Source organism: Cucurbita pepo, chromosome 3 (assembly GCF_057944985.1).
Source record: "Cucurbita pepo subsp. pepo isolate OVF chromosome 3, ASM5794498v1, whole genome shotgun sequence".
Classification (NCBI taxonomy): Eukaryota; Viridiplantae; Streptophyta; class Magnoliopsida; order Cucurbitales; family Cucurbitaceae; genus Cucurbita; species Cucurbita pepo.
Window position 1 is genome coordinate 4,070,075 of NC_141800.1, and position 14,008 is coordinate 4,084,082.

A 14,008-nucleotide genomic window follows, 5' to 3' on the forward strand; every position below is an offset into this window, starting at 1 on the left:
CACAGTTAGTTCATTCTCTAGAAATTGCAATCGAGCTGTATTTTTTTTAGTAAACAGCTTTTGAAGTGTTTCCCACACTTGCTTTGGTGACTTTAAATCACGAACATGACCAATATATTCCTTGCTAATCATAGTTCGCAAGATAAATAAAGCTTTTCCACATTTGATCTTCCATCTTCGGCGTAATTCAACATTCTATAGAGTATCTGCTGTAATTTCTGTGTCATCACCTTCAATTAAATCCCACAAATCTTGCCCTTGTAGATAAGCTTCCATACATAACTTCCAATAATTATAATTATTGTCAACGAACTTTTCCATAGCTATACCCATAGGAGCACTTCCATTATCCATCTCGTTAAGTAATAATATCAAACCCTTTGTTGCCAACTTGGCTCTGATACCAACGGACACAATATCTACTCAAAAGTGTGAATAGATCTGAAAATATTATTTCAAGGAAACAATACAGAAGAATGAGAAATAGAATTGGGATTGAAGGTTCAATAGTTTAAATAGGATACAAGCTACCAAATAATACCTAAAAATATAAATCAACTAAATCTTAAGAATAAAATATATTACTAATCAAATTAAAAAATATTAAAATATTTAAAATATATTCTATAATTAATATATTCTCAAAATATTAACTGGTTACGGATATTTTTACTAATTCAAACTAGCACTGAGTTGCACTAAATGACACGCGTATATTTATTTATTTATTATTTATTTTGTTGGTGACTTAAATAACTAATATCTAATAAAATAAAATATACTACTCATCAAATATTTAAAATATTTAAAAAAATATTAAAATATTAAAATATTTTTTATAACTAATATATTATCCAAATATTAACTGATTACGAATATCTTTACTAATTAGAACTAGCAATGAGGGGCACTAAATTCTAACATGCATATATTTATTTATTATTTATTTTGTTGGACGACTTAAATAACTATTACTTACCAATAAAGAAAATATAAACTAACTAAATTTTGAAAATAAAATAAAATAAAATATACTATTAATCAAATTATAAAGTAAAAAAATATTAAAATATTTAAGATCTATTCTCCAAATATTAACGGATTACAAATATCTTGACTAATTGAAACTAGCAATAAGTTGTACTAAATTCTGACTTGCGTATATTTATTTATTATTTATTTATTTTGTTAAGCTTATTCTAATATTATTTATTTATTATGTATAAATGTGAATTGACGATATCGACAGGGATATTTTGGTCATTTGACATGGTATTATTGGAAACATTTTTCTTTTTTCCGAATAAACCATTGGATTGGGCTCCAAATTTCAACCCACTGACTCGCTTCAATAGTAGGAAAATAGCAGGTAAAAATGGCCGGTTTGCTCGCATGGGCGGCGGATGTCGTCGGCGGCGGCGCGAACCACGACGACGAACAGACCACTTCCATCCCCATAATATTTACTCCGGAGCAGCAGAAGTACGTTCGAGAATTGAATCAGAAAGCAGCTTCTCTTAGCCGCTCGATCCGCGATCTGCGCCTTCGATTGCCTCCTCCCGACATCTCCCAACGGCTTCCTCACCTTCATGCCCACTCCCTTGCGTCCACTGCCGATCTTACTCTTCAATTGAACGCCCACTCTTCCACTCGCGAACAGGTTAGGCTTCTGTGATTCATTTGTTTTTCTCATCTGGTTTTTTGAATCTTATCGAATTTATTGCTTGTAGATTCTGAATATTACTTTGGAGACGTCGAATTAAGGGTTTATCGATCTGGCACATCGATTCAAGTTTGTTATTTTTGTCGACAAGTCTAAATGGTTGATTTTTCCTGAAAATTCAATGGTTTACTTCGGAATTCTCAAATTAAGGGTTTAACGATCTCGGACTTTAATTCGTGTTTGTTATTGTTGTCGACAAGCCTACATAGTTAATATTTCCTGAAAATTCAATTGTTTACTTTAGATTCTGCATTGTGAATATTTGTTATTGTTCTGTTTCAGGATCATTACAAAATTGATTCATTTGGTGCAATTTATTCTTAGCTCGATTATGTACAGGATCCCTATTTTTCAAGTGTCATATTTCATCTTTTTTGAATGCATACAGCATTCATATATCTACGTTTCGATTGCTCTACTTTTCGATCGACTGTGGACTGGAAGAGTGGCTCTGAGGATCCCTATTTTTCAAGTGTCATATTTCATCTTTTTTGAATGCATACAGCATTCATATATCTACGTTTCGATTGCTCTACTTTTCGATCGACTGTGGACTGGAAGAGTGGCTCTGAGATCTGATGCATTTTAGGATTCGAAATTGTTTGGAAGAAATGGGAGACGTAACCCATTACATATGGTGATTATTCAGCTTCAAGCGGAGATGAATGCTGATTATTTCTTCATCCCCTTTGATCCTTTTATTCAAGAGGTTCAGAGGGTTGAGAACGGATTCATTCAGAATCGGTGTTATTTACAAAGGGAAATTGATTAGGTGTTAAAACTGGGATTTAGAGAATGCTAGCAGTTCCTGGATATAAATATTAAGCCTTTTGCACCATGCATATGGAAGAATTCTTACTTTACACTGATGGTAGAAGAAACGATTTAGTAATAGCCAACGACAAGAAACGTTCTTGCTTGCGTTGTGTTTTCCTCTATACATTTATTTTTGTCGACAAACAGTACATTTACTTGAATTGGCACATTCAATCCTATTATAATTCTTACATGGACGTTCATAATGTTCGATTCTGTGTTCTATCACTTCTGATAGTTGGTATCATTCTGATTGTCAGGTCCAATTGAGAGAGATATCATTACAGGAAGAAAATGTTGCATATGGAAAGGCTATATCAAATTGCGAAAATAAAATACAGGAAAAGAGGCAGGAAGCAGATTTGCTTCTCAGGAAGTTAGAGGTAATGGTTCAGTTGCTATTTATAAATGTGCTTTCATTTATATATCAATTACATCGGTTTTCTCTGCGTGGTCGTATATATTCAATTTTTTCTCCTGGAATCCTCATTTCGGGTGGATATATTAACATGATATAAAACATTCATCAACTTGTTGGATAATTTCAAGCCATTATTAGCATTCTCTTTAAGAAAAACTTTGTTCTTTGTTAATTTATACTTACAGGAGTTGGAAGAAACCACCAAGAATCTGGAAGTTGAGCTAGAACAAGCACAAGCTGCTCTAGAAAAAGATGAATCCATCAACTTTGGAAAATTGGCATCTAAACCTTCCAAAGTTGAAGCAGAACAAGATATGGAAGTATCAAAGTCTGCCTTGCTAGAAAAATTAGAGATCAAGAAACAAGAACTGGTCTGCTGCTTTATTTTGATTCAATATTGTCTTTCTTCTTTTACTTTCTTCCCTCTTACTCCACATTACCGAACAGTAGTTGCTGACAAAATTTCTTTGTTCTTCTAAGAGTTCAATGGAAGATACAGTTAAAGATTTAGAAAAAAGATGGGCAGAAATTCAGGATAAAGCTCTAAAACAGCCTTCACCAGGTATTTTTAATTGGTCACCGTGTCGATTTCTCTCCTTATTCCTCTGTAAAATACTTGATATCGAAAACTTTTACAGTTCAGAGAGTGAAAATGTTGGACAAACAGCTCCATAGCCTCATGGAGCAACTAGCTGTAAAACAGGTGAATCTTACATTTCTGGAGTCGAACGCTTAAACTTCGATTCGGACAAGAAAATCAATTGCGAGTATTTCCTTCGTTTTTAGGCACAAGCTGAAGGGTTGGCAAGTGACATTCATTTGAAGGAGATGGAGCTGGAAAAACTAAATGCATCATCAAGGAGGCTTCAAAGCAGCTGCTCCGAGGCTAACATTGCTCGGAATCGTTTTGGAAGAAGCATGTCGGATAAGAATTTTTCAGACCACTTAGCTGACTCACACCACAAACTTCCTTATCGCACCGGTGGACGGAGTGACAGTCAACAGAGACTGATGCTACTCAGGTCTGCTTTCGTGCTCTACATTTTAGCTCTGCACATCCTGGTTTTCATCAAAATTTCTTTCTGATTTCCGAATAACCATACGGATGATCGGAGTGAAGAGCAACAGAGACCGATGCTACTCGCATCTGCTTTCGCGCTCTACATTTTAGTTCTGCACATCTTGGTAACATCAAAATTTCATTCTGATTTCTGAACAACCATACTGAGATTGCTATCTGACTATTCATCAGTATTTTATCTGTATGTAATTCTTCTTTAGATGTATAGAAACTCGATATCGAGCCATGTTATTTTCCTACTCATATCGAATACAACATCGTTAATTGAATCAAATATGTAAACCAAACACCCTTTTGGATTCTCCAAGGCCTCAACTGAGTATGAATCTGATGCAAATTGTATTCGTTCCTTCATTTAATAGGTGGAGTAATACAGATGAACAGCTGTGAATGTAATAAAATAAAGAATCGAAACTAAAACCAAAACAAACAAGAGAAATCAAAATGCAGTATATAAGAAATTCATCTTTGATTCAATTCTGTTTCATGATCATATTGAACTCTCTCCTGAGCTGATCTGATACCCTCCATTTTCAGCATATGAAGCAAGAAATCACTCCAAATGTCAATAGGACCAGGCAGGCACCAATGAACACAATCATTATACAAACTCACATTCTCTTCAGGCCAATGACCATACTTACTTGGGTGCCCATCTGGTCTTAGCCACATGGCCTGTGTTGTATCAAGCAACCTGAACTTAAGCCCCTTCTTCCTCCCTTCTCTCTCAGCTCTCCTAAACTCCTCCATTTGAGTCATATACAACTCCAAGTTCATACCTTCTAATGCTGAATCTTTGCTCCTAAATGGCTCTGTTCTCAAACAGTTCCCTCCTTGATTCCACAGCCCATTCTCAAAGTGTGCTGGTGAAAAACTCCTCATGTAAGTGATACCCTTGTAGCTCTCTGAGCTCAAAATGGCTTTGAAGGCTGTTCTGAAGGCTTTCCTATAGCCATGGTAGATTCCGAGCTCAGTGACATTGTTGAGAAAGCAGTCATGGCACCCGACGACTCGTCGGTTTTCATGGAAAAACATAGGATGGAGAAACCATTGGCCCGACGAGATCACCAAGTAATCCAATCCACCCATCTGGGAAGTCCATGATTCATCAAACTCATCCAAATATAGATTGTAGGTGCCTCCTGTTGTTGATTCTTCTGATCTTACCAAATGGGTTGTCCACAAAAACGACATGGTGAAGTTATAAGACATGTATTTCCATCTCTTGAAGTGTTCGTCTCGGCTGGGTGAAACGTCGATCGGATAATCCAGCTGAGAATCAACAAAATAAAGAAAAAGGTGTAAGGAATGAAGTAAATTTCACTCAAAGGGGAAGTTTAAAGGCTTTATGACTCTTCAAAAACTCTGTTTTGAAATAGTTTTTTCATTTTTCAGAACAAAATCTAATGAAAACATGTTTGAATTACAAGTTTATCCCTTTTTTTAATAGAAATTTTAGATTAAAAAAAAAACATAAAAATATTTTCTTTTTTATCTGAAAATTTAAAAATACTTATAGAGCTCATTTTAAATATTCATAAATAATTCATTAAATTGAATTTTTCTATAAAAAAAAAATCCAAAAAAGGAATGCCAATAAAAATTTGTATAAGAAATTTAAAAATTAAAATCATAAAAAAAAAAAAAAAAAAAAAAAATCCAGATTTTATTTCTAAATATTTTTGCACAAATTTCAAAAAAAAAAAGAAATAATTAAAGAAAATTCACAATTTTCAAAAAGGCCAAAAAGCATCAAAATCATTATAGAAAACTTTATCATATAATTCATAAATTAAAATTTTAAAAAAATATATAAAAGATTTAATTAGAAAAAATAAAATTCCAAAAATGACCTTAGAGAGGAGGCAGATGAGAGACTGAACGTGATTCCTCGCAATATTATCTCCCACAAACGCAAACGCCTTATGCCTCATCAGCTCCAGGAACTGCGCCGGATTAAACGCCGGCAGCTCGCATCCATCCGGCCGCCACCGCCATCGGAGGAAGCCGTCGACAGGGCGTCCGTACTTGAGGCAGTTCAGGTGCTCGTGAATCGCCCAGCAGGTATCATTCGTGTAGGGGAGGACGGCGTTAGGGTTCGGATTGGGGATCCAATCGCCAACGGCGAGATCGCAGGGGACGACGGAGAGAATGGAGAGATTGCCAGAGGCGAAGATTTGAGAGCGAAAGACGGCGGCGGCGGCGGCGGAGGAGGATTCGAGAGGAAAAGAAAAGGGGACTGTGGTGAGGATAAATAGGGCGAATGCTCCGCAGAGAATAGGCATTAGGGCTCTGTATTTGCCATTTTTGCAGGGGCGGAGGTCGGAGCTTGCTTGGCGATGGAGCATCATTGGAGAGAGAAATAGAAAATAAAAGGAAAATGCATTATATATATATATATATACACATATATGTATAGAGAGAGAGAGAGAGAGTGAGAGAGAAGGTACCAAAGTCTAGACTAGTGAAATGGAAGTATTAGCATGATTTATGGGAGTGATGAAAAATCAAATAAAATTTGTTAATTTTTTTTTATTATAAATTTATAGTCGGTCCGAATTTTGGGTCGGGTCAACCCAATTCAAAACAAATCAATAGAATTAGCGGAAAGCTAACCTGTGTTCTAGATAGTAAAACCCTGTTTGCCAATGTTTCAGATAGTTGGTGGATCTGGCCTTGTCCATGTGTTCTAGATAGCAAAACCCTGTTTGCCAATGTTTCAGATAGTTGGTGGATCGGAAATCTAACCTTCTCACCTCACCTGTAACGACCCAGGTCCACCACTAGCAGATATTGTCTTCTTTGGGCCTTTCCTTTCGGGCTTCCCCTCAAGGCTTTAAAACGTGTCTGCTAGGGGAATGTTTCCACACCCTTATAAAGGGTGGTTTGTTCTCCTCCCCAACCAATGTGGGACATTACAACACCTACGAATAAGTCACGCTTTGTATTAAATTTGGTTTTTTTTATTTTTAATTTTTTAATACTCTTAAATGTTAATATCTCACATTTCAACCACTTACAAATAAAATAGCCAAAAAATTAGTTCTATAATAATAACTACCAAACTTCTCTTCATTATTATGGTCTATAAATTGCCTATCTTTTGCTACATAGTTAAGAAAAAATGGGACGGGTACGGATAAGTTTGAATTGAATTAGAGAAATTTATTGGATTGGTTGGATTGGTGTCGTGAGTAATGTGAGTAAAGTTCATAACTCAACTCTCTATTTTCGAGTTATGTTAAGTTGGGTTGTTGAATTGTTAGTTTTTTTTTTTAATTATTTAAAAAAATCATACTTATTCACAATATATGTTACATTAATAACTAAAATCGCTAAAATATCAAATATTTGTATCAAACATAAAATATTCTTAATTTTTCATAATAATATTGAAAATAGGGTAAGGTAGAGTCACGTTATAACCCTGTTTTCGAGTTGATTGGGTTGATTGACCAAAAATAATGTGAACCCACGAATCGACCCGAATTTTTTATTTTTCAAAAATTCAACCTCACCCAACCCATTTTTAGGGTTAGGTAGTCCAAGTTGATAGAATTCTCGAGTCATTTGAACACTCTTACTTGATTATATCTACTTAGATGTCGTAAGCTAAAACTTATATGTAGCTTGATGTCGAAAAGCTCTGATATCCTGTAAGTTCAAGCCTCGGGAGAGCATAGGTGCCTCCGAGCATAAGGTGGAAAGCGAAATAAGTCTTTGTTAGTATGATGTAATAATTATTAGGGGATAATTATAGTAGAATAATTTGTTTGGAGAGAGAAGAAAAAAAGTGAAAGCACACCTAAAAAAGTGATATTAAATGAATTAAAAAGAGAAAAAGGAAGAATGTAATAAGAGACAAGAGTAGATAGGAAGGTTACTTCAACCAATATTTTTCATCTAACCTAATCAATCAATTATTAAACAACTTTTTTATTTAACGTCATAAATATGCTTTAAAAAAGAAAACTAAAGGAGAATAAATAATTATTTTTTTTTATTTTAAATTGAGTTTTTTTAATTAATAAAACTATTTTCTTAAATATAAAAATTTTAAAAATGCTTTTTCATCTGTCGGTGATGGGAGGAACATAATTTTACATCAGAATTTTTTACTTTTTTACTTTTTTTTTTACTTTTTTTTTTCTTTTCAATTTTAAGCATCTTGGAATATTTTTAAAAGAAAAAGAGAAAAAAAAAACGTTATGCACGTGACATTTGTTCTTTTACTGCCATAAAAAGCTCTTGAATTTAAATATAAATGGTAAGAAATGAATGAAATAACTTATGACAACAATGTTACCATTTTAATCCTCGTATTTTGAATTTTAATCATGTCTTTTCAAATTTTTAAATTTAACATATATAATGTTAATAAATGTTAATTTTTGCTCGTGTCTAAATGATAAACACACATAGTATTTATAAACGAGTAATTAGATTTAATATATACATTAAAGATACTTGCAAAGATGTATATACATTAAAGATACTTGCAAAGATGATTAAAAAAAAAAAGATACGTACAATAAATAATGAGAAAAAAGAAACAAATCTAAAAAATGAAAATATATACCAAAAATATATAAAGGTGAAAAAATGACAAGAGAACATTCAAAGTACAAGAAACAACTATGAATGGTAGGAAACGATGGTATCAAATCGAGAGAAATGACATAGATTTATACCAAAAATATCATGTGAAGAATTCCCGACTGTCAAATCCTAAACTCGAAATTGATTTGGAATCAATCCCAAGGGATGATTAAGTTGATAATTGAAAGATCTTACACAAGGTTGGACACTCTATAGAAAAGTGAACGAACCTACTCGAGTGTTCAAAGATGTGACTTTCGAATAAGAAATGCCAAAGCTTATCAAACCTACTTGAATGTTCAAATATGTTACCTTCGAATAAGAAACGCCAAAGATCAAACCTACTTGAGTGTTCAAATATGTGACCTTCGAATAAGAAACGCCAAAGCTAATCAACCCTACTTAAGTGTTCAAATATGTGACCTTCGAATAAGAAACGCCAAAGCTGATCAAACCTACTTGAGTGTTCAAACCCTACTTAAGTGTTCAAATATGTGACCTTCGAATAAGAAACGCCAAAGCTGATCAAACCTACTTGAGTGTTCAAACCCTACTTAAGTGTTCAAATATGTGACCTTCGGATAAGAAACGCCAAAGCTGATCAAACCTACTTGAGTGTTCAAATATGTGACATTCGAATAAGAAACGCCAAAGCTGATCAAACCTACTTGAGTGTTCAAATATGTGGCCTTCAAATAAGATATGCCAAAGCTGATCAAACCTACTTGAATGTTCAAATATGTGCCCAAATATGTGCCCTTGAATAAGAAAGGCCAAAGTTTATCAAACTACTTGAGTGTTCAAATATGTGACCTTCAAATAAGAAACGCCAAAGTTTATCAAACTACTTGAGTGTTCAAATATGTGACCTTCAAATAAGAAAAGCCAAACTAATCAAACCTACTTGAGTGTTCAAATATATGACCTTCGAATAAGAAACGCTAAGGTCGAGAGAGACATAACTCTCGAGCATAGAAACTCTAATTTATATTATCCAGACTCGATCACTTTGCAAGACTGCTAATTTACACAAAACTTGCTCCAACCAATAAAAGAATCTCTCAGCCTGACTATACTATCAAGAGTAATCAAAATCTATCACTTTGAGACTGAATAGGATAGCTTCTCACCCCTAACTAACAAAGATAGAACATATCATATCATCGCATATGGCTTCTCAAGAGTGTAAAACATGTTCATATCAAAACCATATTGTCATTTCTGTAATATGCAATGCTAAGAAAATGTGAAAAAAAAAAAACATAGCCATTTGTCCCGCATCAACCGATCAAACAAGTAAACTCAAAGACATCTGATTAATTCTACTGCATGTAAATCAATAGTATCAAGTACACATTGAGTAATTTTTTGGACTTAAAGAATCTCAAAAAGGCATTATCAAAATGTGGGAAAGAAAACTCCAACAACAGGAGTAAGCAAATTACAAGACAGTTTGAGAGAGAGTTCCTACCTTTAAGTCGCCCTTGGAGTGGCCCATTCAACTCTAAGGATGAGATTATCATAACCATATCCATTGAGCTTGTTAATTGATCTTTGTGCATCCTCGCGATTCACAAAATTAACGAAACCAAAACCTCTGCTCATGCCAGTCTTTTGATCAACAGCAACATAAACTCGGCTAACAGCACCAAATGGTCGGAAGAGTTCGTGCAAGTCAGGCTCTCGAGTGTCCTCCGAAAGGTTGGTGACACGAACAGAGTTCTCATCATTCCTACGTCTCATGTCAGTTCCAGTCCTCTCTGCCCCTGCTCTCATACCTGGAGGAACATACGCTCCCTTCGTTGCACCAGGAGCAGCAGTTGCAGCCTCTGGTGCAACAGGCTTATCCAACCCATCAGCTTGTGTTGCCAGGTCTTTGTAAGGACACCTTGAGGTCCAGTGGTCACCCTTTTTACCACAAGTTCGACAGACCATAAGAACAGCTCCACCTTTACCAAGTTGAGCTAGGGGATCTCCAGCAACCTTTGGCTCCTCTGGTTTGCTACCTGTAACCGTTTTCATTCTTTAAAAGAAAATCTATTGTAACAAGGCAAGAAGATCCGTTTCATTTTTCCAACAGAGGTACAAACAAATGATAATTTGAGGTACTCACTTCACAAGAAAGCCCTGTAATTCCCCAAAGAACATACACAACATGCATAGTTCTGCAAAGCCTATCACACTCCTCACACAAAAGTGATTCTCTTACCCCATTTCAAATACAAACCAAATACGCTTACACATTTCTAGTAAGCAAGTACCATAGTTTTCTATAGCTCAATCACCACATTAGCCATAAGAACAACCTTATTTTCTTATGCACTCAAACATAGAAAATCAAGAATATTATAACTAATTATAACTAAACAGTTGCTACATAAATCAAATGCACACAATTCCGAAAACTACGAAAATCAAGAATATTTGAAAACAAACCAGGAGCACGAGGGCGCTCGAGAAGAATCTCCTCAGTGGAAACCATAGTAAGCCTACTGCCGACATCTTCATGGACAGCATCGCCGAACTTGGCCCAAGATCGGCGCTCGACGGCATGTTTACTAAGGCGAGCATGGGCGAGCTTGCGTGTACGAGTGGTGGTAGTGATTCTGACCTTATTACCATCTTCGTTAAACTGATACTCAACAATCTTCTTCAATCCATTTTCGTCTGGCCCGATAATTTGCTTCGGCGGAAGGAGAAAATCAAGATCCCCATCGTCGTCTTCTAGCTCCCCCCAACGCAATTTGGATGGATTTGTCTGCTGAACCATTTGCGCAGACAATGGAGAATCGGAAGGCTAGGGCTTAAGATGGGAGATTTTGGGGGCTAGGGTTTCGACGGGAAGAAGATAAAGAAAATGGAACAATATGTTACCATTTACTCTCTAATATTTAATTTACATATATACCTAGAGATGTCCACAAGTCATGCACGGACTACCAACCGTCACGGTCCTACTTTCTTTACCGCGCAGCGTCGTGATCTTGACACGCTCACGACCAGCCTTAAGAAGAATTAAGCCCCATATATATTTTTCGTCCCGACTTCGTGGCTTCATCTTAGGCGAGGTTTGTTTTCGCCAATCGAACATCGCTTGTGCGGAATCCAAGCTTATTCAACCACACACGCCGCCTGCGCGTGCATGTTCAATCATCTGCGACACGACCAACTTGCCTCTACACTAAGCCAAATCATTCGACTCGACCTTGCTTCTGCTCGGGGCCAAGGTCTCTCAATGCAACGTCGCATCTCATCTTGTCATCTCGATCCCCATCAGCAATGCTTTAGATATACCTAGAGATGTCCACGAGATAAGGATGGAAAGACATTTATATATATTTAGGTATACTCACGGAACGAAGCAAGGACGGGGAAGGCTTTAGATATACATAAAGATGTCACGGGGTGCTATAGGGACGGTCTTCCCTCTACCCCCACCTATTTCATTCTCCATGTCTAAGAACGTAAATAAAAAAGTAGGCAACTAATGAAAACATGAACAAACGAGTCAGTATGAACAACACGTCTTAGACAAACATAATTAACAGTCAATCTAAAAATTCAGTAAGTCAATGGACGGTACAAAAATACGAACGAGTCAATGACCGATCCAAAAGGATGCAACAACAAAAAGCCGACTCCGACCATTCTAATCTTCGAGTCAAATAAATTTATAAATCAAAGAATATTTCACATCGTGCTATGAGGAAGGATCAAGACCGTCCATTCAGTAGGAATACTGTATTGGAGATGTAGATGCGTCCGCAGACGATACTTCCTCCTTTACAAGTTGAGAGGAATATGACATTGTGATATGATTTTCTATTAACTTTTTTCATATTTAAAATTAATTTTGGATTTTTATACATTATTTATTATTTTTTTTTCTTTAATAAATAAATAAATTTCTGCCTACCAGATAAAATTTGGATTAAAATATGTGAAGTATTTATTTTAATAATATATCGTACTGAATTAATTAATTCAATTATATTAAATTAATTTTGATAGAATAAGTTTAACACAAAAATATCTACGAGCGCTATATTGATTCACAAAGTTTAGAGCGTGTGAATTTCGATTATGTTACGTAATCGATTAGTTTGGATCGATTCTCAAGTTCATGATTCAATTTTGATCTCGTTTCAATCTTCAAGTTTCCAGGTTTTAGACGTTGTTCGTTCTTTGTTCGTTGACAAATTTTCCCTCGTTTCGTTCTCTCTAACCATCCGTTCTCTATCAATCACTACCATGCACCTGTTCTCATCTCTCGGTTTCGTTCCCTGATAGCCGTCATCCTCATCCATCGCTCTTGTGCTCTCTCAGTCATTCATCGTTCGTACCCAATCTCATATTGGTTAATAATGACTTGAGTCCAATATTAAGTGACCTTGAAAAAAATTTCACACCGAGACAAAACATACTAAAGGAATCTATGTGGGTCTATGGGATAGGGGCATGAATCTAATACCACGTTAAATGAACACGACTCTCCACAATGGTATGATATTGTCGACTTGGAGCCTAAGTTCTTATGGCTTTGTTCTGGGCAGTCTCACTCGTAGAAGCAATTCAAAACAAATAGATAACGTGGCCATGTCAGATCGATGTCGAATTCAAAGACGTTTTTACAGGGTGTTTTATATATATATATATATATATAACACTTATTCTAAACTTGTTCTTGTCTCTCTAAACTTGGTCTTGTCTCTCTAAAGATGGTGATGGGTTTATTAGAGAGTTTGAAAGCAAAAATGAAGAAATCATTGAAGATGAAGAAGAAGAAAGCATGGAATGATTATGATAAGATGGAGAAAAGTGAAAGCATGAGAGTTGAAATCAGAAGCAGAAAGGCTCAGAAGATCATTCAAAACACCATCAAAATTGCTGACTCTCCTTCTACAAAAACCTATGCTTTTTGATTCTCTCTCTCTGTTCTTCACAGTTCTTCCAAAAATGGAGTTTGATCTGTAATTTCATTTTAATTTTAAGCTTTTGGTGTTTATGTATTTGTCGCAGCCTTCGCTGTGTTTGGGGAAAAAATTCAACTTTTTTTTTTTTTTTTCTATCTCATTTCTTGTTTTTCCGAGGAGAAGTGGAAGATCGAACCGTTGAATCGATCGTAATTAGTGTTTAGATTGACGTTAAATGGTACCGTTAACTTGAGATATAAGGTAGTGATTTGAACTTGTTGCGTTTAGTTGAGCTCTGATGTCAATTAGCACGATTGTGTCCGGAAGAGTTTTACACGCTGAGTTTTTTTATAGTAGATCGATAGTGTTTTTGATTGTTTTGAGATAAAAGATGCGATAGAAATATAGTGCTAGATACAGCAACGCGTAACAGATCGATATGACCATCATCAGCT

General features: G+C 35.5%; 3 protein-coding genes across 3 annotated transcripts; 1 reads left to right on the forward strand and 2 right to left on the reverse strand.

Annotated features, from left to right (window-relative positions):
- Positions 1–1,306: 1,306 nt before the first annotated feature.
- On the forward strand, positions 1,307–4,395 carry LOC111791183 (golgin family A protein). The gene is made up of 6 exons (XM_023672428.2): positions 1,307–1,660; positions 2,800–2,922; positions 3,146–3,331; positions 3,441–3,522; positions 3,599–3,663; positions 3,747–4,395. Exons 1-6 carry the CDS (start codon positions 1,376–1,378, stop codon positions 4,044–4,046), a joined length of 1,041 nt encoding a protein of 346 aa, XP_023528196.2. The 5' UTR covers positions 1,307–1,375; the 3' UTR covers positions 4,047–4,395.
- Positions 4,358–6,453, reverse strand: LOC111791182 (protein trichome birefringence-like 19). Its single transcript, XM_023672427.2, has 2 exons — positions 5,895–6,453; positions 4,358–5,313 (listed from the first exon to the last, which is right to left on the reverse strand). Exons 1-2 carry the CDS (start codon positions 6,390–6,392, stop codon positions 4,504–4,506), a joined length of 1,308 nt encoding a protein of 435 aa, XP_023528195.2. The 5' UTR covers positions 6,393–6,453; the 3' UTR covers positions 4,358–4,503.
- Positions 6,454–9,930: 3,477 nt separating this feature from the next.
- On the reverse strand, positions 9,931–11,516 carry LOC111791744 (uncharacterized). The gene is made up of 2 exons (XM_023673213.2): positions 11,077–11,516; positions 9,931–10,646 (listed from the first exon to the last, which is right to left on the reverse strand). Exons 1-2 carry the CDS (start codon positions 11,408–11,410, stop codon positions 10,114–10,116), a joined length of 867 nt encoding a protein of 288 aa, XP_023528981.2. The 5' UTR covers positions 11,411–11,516; the 3' UTR covers positions 9,931–10,113.
- Between the last annotated feature and the right edge of the window lie 2,492 nt (positions 11,517–14,008).